General features: G+C 36.9%; 1 protein-coding gene across 1 annotated transcript; it reads right to left on the reverse strand.

Moving 5' to 3' along the window:
• Positions 1-1,081: 1,081 nt before the first annotated feature.
• LOC103512447 lies at positions 1,082-3,553 on the reverse strand. Its single transcript, XM_026825912.1, has 3 exons — positions 3,502-3,553; positions 2,014-2,577; positions 1,082-1,212 (listed from the first exon to the last, which is right to left on the reverse strand). The coding sequence occupies exons 2-3, from the start codon at positions 2,558-2,560 to the stop codon at positions 1,082-1,084; spliced, it is 678 nt and encodes a 225-aa protein (XP_026681713.1). The 5' UTR covers positions 2,561-2,577; positions 3,502-3,553.
• Positions 3,554-7,305: the final 3,752 nt, after the last annotated feature.

A 7,305-nucleotide genomic window follows, 5' to 3' on the forward strand; every position in this document is an offset into this window, starting at 1 on the left:
TCACGTTTCACAGTTCACACACTGATCGCTCTATCTCCTGAACCACAACACCTAGAAAGCTAAAATTTGGTAGGAATATTCCTTTTATGGTCTAGGTGTGCGTAGGAGAAAGTCAACCGTTCCGAGAACAAACCTTACCTGTTTAGCATAAAATCTACCCCGGGAATCGAACTCTCGACCTAGCGCTTACAAGACAGACGCGCTACCATCCAAGCTAATTAGACTGGCTACTCTATTATTTTCTGTCCTAAATAGAAAATAGGTGCCTACATAGCACATAGAAAATTATCATAAACATTAGTGTGACATGATTTAGATTCTTTGTGTAATGGGCAGACCCGAAAATATAATAAGTGTAAAGAAATTGAATAAATATATACTGACATTGTTTGCGGTTGGCTTAACATGAAATCTTTTCCACCGTGATTGGAATGACACATACGTAGAAATAATTTCCGGGAGACAGGTCGAAATGTTGGCTTACTCCATGATTCTCACGAGGCATACGGTCACCCGGCCAGTTACCTACCACACTTGATGTGACTTATCTCAGAAGCCTACTGTTACTTATTGCAGGAAATACTACAATCGAGTTTTTTTTAAAAGAGTTTTTGATGTCTGTGGAAAAGTATTCAGAGGATTAGATAAAAAAAAACTCATATTTGTGTGAATGATTGAGCCTTCAACATTACCCGTAATTTTTTTGGAACCGATTTTTTCAAGAGAATTCAGCATCAGGAAAGCCGTTTTACTAAGGGCTCAAGCAGGGTTATATTACCAACCCAGTATTAATAAGTTTACCTGGGATAAGGCATGGCCAAAAGACAAATAGGTAATAATCATTAACATTGTTTCATGCTTTCCATTCCAAATGCATTGGTCCATTACACTGATTACCGTGTATAATGCACAAATTAATTAGGAATTAGATAATAAAATAAAACAAACAAATCCAAGGTATGTGCATGTAAAATCGCAACGTATGAATACCAGCAGCTATAATTCCAATAGTCCTTCCAGAGCAGTTGCTATTCTATTCAGCTGAGTAAGTTCTCTAGCACGGTGCTTCCGTTCTTCTCCTTCAGGGAGAACGAGAGTCATTATCTTCTGTAATGGTAGAACGAAAGTCATTATCTTCTGTAATGGTAGAACGAAAGTCATTATCTCCTGTAATGGTAGAACGAGAGTCATTATCTCCTGTAATGGGAGAACAAGACCGAGGTGACATAGAATCATCCGTGTAGATCTGAAATGTTGCAGCCTTCTCTTCCTCATCCTTCTCTGTTGAAAGATACGTGACTGTGCAGGAGGGGAAGACGGGACAGAGGCAGAAGGAGGAGTGGAGGAGGGAGGTGGTACTCTGGGTGACATAGGAGAGGGAGGTTGGTAGTCACTGAGTGTATAGTAGTCATTGTCTCCTGAGGAGTGGAGGAGGGAGGTGGTACTCTGGGTGACATAGGAGAGGGAGGTTGGTAGTCACTGAGTGTATAGTAGTCATTGTCTCCTGCAGCTATGAATTTACATACGTATCAACGCAACAGTTGCAAAAATGGCCTTCTCAACGGAACAGAACGTATTTTTAGGAGGAATATAAAAGTGACAAATTCAGGTCACCAAATGTCACTCCACAATATAGAGTTGGATATTTTCTCAAAGACATAGCACGGGTCAAGAAATACTATCTTTGGCTCTCTGTAGAGTGCAACAATAAATAATGCATTTCTTAATTTGAATGTCATATTACGGCGCTATGGTGTTTTAATTATGCAAATACTAAACATGAAACATAAATAAAAATAATAATAATCGAAATAATAATATTCTTGATTTTATAATGATACTAATATTTACGTGACTGCACCATGTCGCAGGTATAGGTTTTATTAGAAACCAGTGTCGGATTAACCATAAGGCAAGATGGGTAGATGCTTACGGACCCCTACGCTTGGGATGCTTTTGGCTTAATATTTTGATTAAAAAAAAAAAAGTCGTACGTCACATCCGATGGAGAACGAGAGTCATTATCTTCTGTAATGGTAGAACGAAAGTCATTATCTTCTGTAATGGTAGAACAAAAGTCATTATCTCCTGTAATGGTAGAACGAGAGTCATTATCTCCTGTAATGGGAGAACAAGACCGAGGTGACATAGAATCATCCGTGAAATCTGTAGTGGATACAGCAGAAGCCTTTGTGTTCTGGGATTTTATATTTTCCAATGCTGATTGCATTTCAAAAAACCATGAAGGTAGGTTTGTATTTGTCCGAGACTCCATATTTTTTTTGTGTTTCTTATATAACGTGTTGAGGCTTTTCCACTTCTGACGACACTTTTGTGCAGCCTTTTGTATAGTGCTGTTTGGGATAGGATACCCTTTCTCTGCCAACGTGGATGCAATGGCCTCCCAAGATAATTTTAATTTAAATACGATTGTGCTCTGAAAGAGGTTGTTCATTTCTACTCGTAATAAAATAAGCAGATGTGTGAGATCACGAGCCACAGGATGTACATCTTTCCCTATACGTGTCTGCCAGTAGAGAGCATGAGCTGACTTCCTCATATGAGATGTTTGGGGCTCTAAAAAAAAAAAAAAAAAAAAAATTGGGGGATTATGTTTTATAATCTGAGGTCATTACCCACCCCAGATTAAATTTTAGGGGATTATGTTTTATAATCTGAGGTCATTGCCTACCCCAGATTAAATTTTAGAACATGAAGCATCTAAGCTGAAATGTTTAATTCCCCCCCCCTTCATTCGTGTTAACCTATTTGGAAGTACAGATTTACACCAATCAAATCCCTATCAGGGATCAGTTTCTGATTGTCTTAATACTCTAAGCTCTAAGCATACAAATGTCTGATCTTCTTCTTTTTCATTTAATCCACCTTTTCCCAATTCTATTTGGGGTCGGAGTTGGCATCCTGTATTCTCCCCCTCCATGTCTGTATATCCAATGCTTCCTCTTTTCTCCATCCCTTCTCTCTAAGGTCCTCCTCCACTTAATCTTTCTCCTTTTACCCCCTATATCTAAAATCTCTTTACTCTCTTTCCCACATAGGTAATCATTGACTCTTTTCTCTATAATGTCTGAACCATACAAATGTCTGACACCTGACACTAATATCTGAGTCTGCTATTGTTACCTGACCTGGTGCCGATTGACAATTATTTATCATTGTCTTACCTAGTAGGCTCACACATGGTTCATCATTTATTACAATTTGACCAACAATATTATCTGAAAAAAAGAGGAAAAAAAAAATCAATAGAGACGTATGTAAATAAATAAGGAGTGATTCAAATGTTGTCCTTTGGGAGGAAATAAAGTAATTAACACTTTTATCTAAAATCTCTTTACTCTCTTTGCCACATAGGTAATCATTGACTCTTTTCTCTATAATGTCTGAACCATACAAATGTCTGACACCTGACACTAATATCTGAGTCTGCTATTGTTACCTGACCTGGTGCCGATTGACAATTATTTATCATTGTCTTACCTAGTAGGCTCACACATGGTTCATCATTTATTACAATTTGACCAACAATATTATCTGAGAGGAAAAAAAAAAAAAAAATCAATAGAGACGTATGTAAATAAATAAGGAGTGATTCAAATGTTGTCCTTTGGGAGGAAATAAAGTAATTAACACTTTCCGTGCCATGGCACTCATATTAAGTGCCAGTGAATTTATATAAAAGAGAAATATATATATATACAAAACCAATGTGTCACTCAATATGAGTGCCATGGCCTCACAGGAATTTTAGGTAGTTGTTCTGGGGATTTGGCCTGAGGAGATATGGTAATCATTATTTTGGGGCTTGGCACGGAAAGTGTTAATCTGCAGAATACATGTGAAATACTCTTTTATATTCATCATCATTCAGATTAAAAAAAAAAAAAAAACTTTTCTTTTTATTTTTCACATAATTTTAACAACTGATTTGTGACATGATTTAGATTATTTGTGTAATGGGCAGACCCGAAAATATAATAAGTGTAAAGAAATTGAATAAATATACTGACATTGTTTGCGGTTGGCTTAACATATGAAATCTTTTCCACCGTGATTGGAATGACACATACGTAGAAATAATTTCCTGGAGACAGGTCGAAATGTTGGCTTACTCCATGATTCTCACGAGGCATACGGTCACCCGTCCAGTTACCTACCACACTTGATGTGACTTATCTCAGAAGCCTACTGTTACTTATTGCAGGAAATACTACAATCGAGTTTTTTTTAATAGAGTTTTGTTGTCCGTGGAAAAGTATTCAGAGGATTAGATTAAAAAAAAACTCATATTTGTGTGAATGATTGAGCCTTCAACATTACCCGTAATTTTTTTGGAACCGATTTTTACTTTCTATTATTTCAAGAGAATTTAGCATTAGGAAAGCTGTTTTACTAAGGGCTCAAGCAGGGTTATATTACCAACCCAGTATTATTAAGTTTACCTGACCATGGGATAAGGCATCGCCAAAAAACAAATAGGTAATAATCATTAACATTGTTTCATGCTTTCGATTCCAAATGCATTGGTCCATTACACTGATTACCGTGTATAATGCACGAATTAATTAGGAATTAGATAATAAAATAAAACAAACAAATCCAAGGTATGTGCATGTAAAATCGCAACGTATGAATACCAACAGCTATGAATTTACATACGTATACACACAACAGTTGCAAAAATGGCCTTCTCAACGGAATAGAACGTATTTTTAGGAGGAATAATAAAAGTGACAAATTCAGGTCACCAAATGTCACTCCACAATATAGAGTTGGATATTTTCTCAAAGACATAGCACGGGTCAAGAAATACTCTCTTTGGCTCTCTGTATAGAGTGCAACAATAAATAATGCATTTCTTAATTTGAATGTCATATTACGGCGCTATGGTGTTTTAATTATGCAAACGCTAAACATGAAACATAAATAAAAAAAATCTGGTGTGAACATCACACGACTTTCTATTACATTAAGTCGGACAGTTCGAAAAGTTTCACCATTCGATTCCGCGTGAAAAATCACATGGGATCAACTATTCACTTGCTTATTTGGTAACGGTTCACAAAAAGTAGCACCATTCGATTTTACGTGAAAAATCACATGGGATTGACTATTCACTTGCTTATTTGGTAACGGTTCACGAATATAAGGGAAATTTGTCGACACAGGGAAGTATCGAACCCGCAACTTCTCAACCGTAAGTCAGACAGTACTAAAAGTAGCACCATTCGATTCGGCGTGAAAAATCACATTGATTAGAATACTCACATCCGAATGATCAGATGTTTTCAATGTCTCTTACCGTTTATACGAAATAAGGGTTAAGCAACAATCACTTTGGTTAATATCAGGATGGGTGACTATCCGATTTTTACCAAATTGTTACAGTCGCGTCCTTGGACCATACCGGGATAGCATACCAAATTTCATCGCTTTACGACAAACCGTTCTTGAGATATTTTGTTCACTGCTTCCTTACATATTCTCAACACTTCCCATGATACTGGAGAAAGTTCATCAACATTTTCAAAATTTTCAACATTACTGACTCCAAGCTTGTTTAACTCCTTCTTGGCAAGTTTCTTCATAAGACAAAATTTATTTCTCAGGGCTGTTCCAGGGCGTTCCTCATATTGAGACATGCTGTTGAATTTGCTTCCTTACATATTCTTAACACTTCCCATGATACTGGAGAAAGTTCATCAACATTTTCAAAATTTTCAACATTACTGACTCCAAGCTTGTTTAGCTCCTTCTTGGCAAGTTTCTTCATAAGACAAAATTTATTCCTCAGGGCTGTTCCAGGGCGTTCCTCATATTGAGACATGCTGTTGAATTTTACGGCTATTTTCTCCCATACTTGCTCCTTCAGCAACCATGGATTTTTAGGCAAATTGTTGGAAAAAAGCGCGTCTTTCTCTGACTCCACAAGAGACAATAATATCTGAATTTCGTTTGGTTGGAATGTTTTCCCTCTTTGTGACATGATACAATGAGTAGGACCGTAAGAACCAATCTAAACTATACTAACTTATTGATAATTATAACCTTGTCAACCGACGCAAATGACATGTTGTAACACATCAGTTAAAGCACCCAACCAAAAAAAAAAAAAAAAAACCTTATCAAGTTTTTAAATACAAAACTAGCTGTAAAAGTAGAAACAGCTTCAACTCAAGACTTCTTATTCTATCACTATCAACTCTATCTGTTCTTATTGCTTATTTTATTCTATCACTGACAACTGACAATGACAACACTATCAACCCAAGTATAAAATAATTAAATTATAAATAAAGAAACTTATTCAAAATTCAACAAATCAAAAGACACTGGTTTGAGTAATAAGGTAGGGACTAGACTAGGGAGCAGGGAGCTAGGGACTATTGTCTTTGTCTGTAACTCTGTACAGCTGTACTGTACACTGTAGACTGTAGGGAGGACAAGGACCACGGTCCACGGTTTGGGCATGCCTGATGTCAAGAAGTGTAGAATCCGTGAGCAAGAAAAGGTGAGATCGCTATGTTCACACAAGTACGTATGAGATTTCGTTTGGTTGGAATGTTTTCCCTCTTTGTGACATGATACAATGAATAGGACAGTAAGAACATCTAAACTATACTTACTACTTACTTATTGATAATTATAACCTTGTCAACCGGCGCAAATGACATGTTGTAACACATCAGTTACTTAAAGCGCCTAACCGAAAAAAAACCTTGTAACCTTGTGACTAGGGAGGAGGGAGGACAAGGGACCACGGTTTGGGCATGCCTGATGTCAAGAAGTGTAGAATCCGTGAGCAAGAAAAGGTGAGATCGCTATGTTCACACAAGTACGTATGATGTAAAGTTAGCGCATTATACACCAACTTCTCCTCCTCAACTGCGGCTCTTTTGAGGCTGTGTTTATGAACAGGGCTGAGATGAGCTCGAACGAGGTGAGATAGGATATTGTTTCTACAGTTTTGCATTGGAGTGGTACAAATCCCCACTTTCTTCAGCTGGTTTTTTTTTATTTTTGTTTTGGCTTGGCTCTTTGGCTGGCTGGCTGAGCTGGGGCTTTACTGTTTACTACTGTTGTTTCATGGTAGAAATACTTGTTTGGTTAAAAAATAAAATATTAATAGCCGATTTCACCAAACTTCAATCAAGCCTTAATTGAATCATTAAGCACTGATGGGGAATTAAAGTTGAAAATTTCATTTCAAAATCTCTTTACTCTCTTTCCCACATAGGTAATCATTGACTCTTTTCTCTATAATGTCTGAACCATACAAATGTC

Source organism: Diaphorina citri, unplaced genomic scaffold (genome assembly GCF_000475195.1).
Source record: "Diaphorina citri unplaced genomic scaffold, Diaci psyllid genome assembly version 1.1 scaffold838, whole genome shotgun sequence".
NCBI classification, from domain to species: Eukaryota; Metazoa; Arthropoda; class Insecta; order Hemiptera; family Psyllidae; genus Diaphorina; species Diaphorina citri.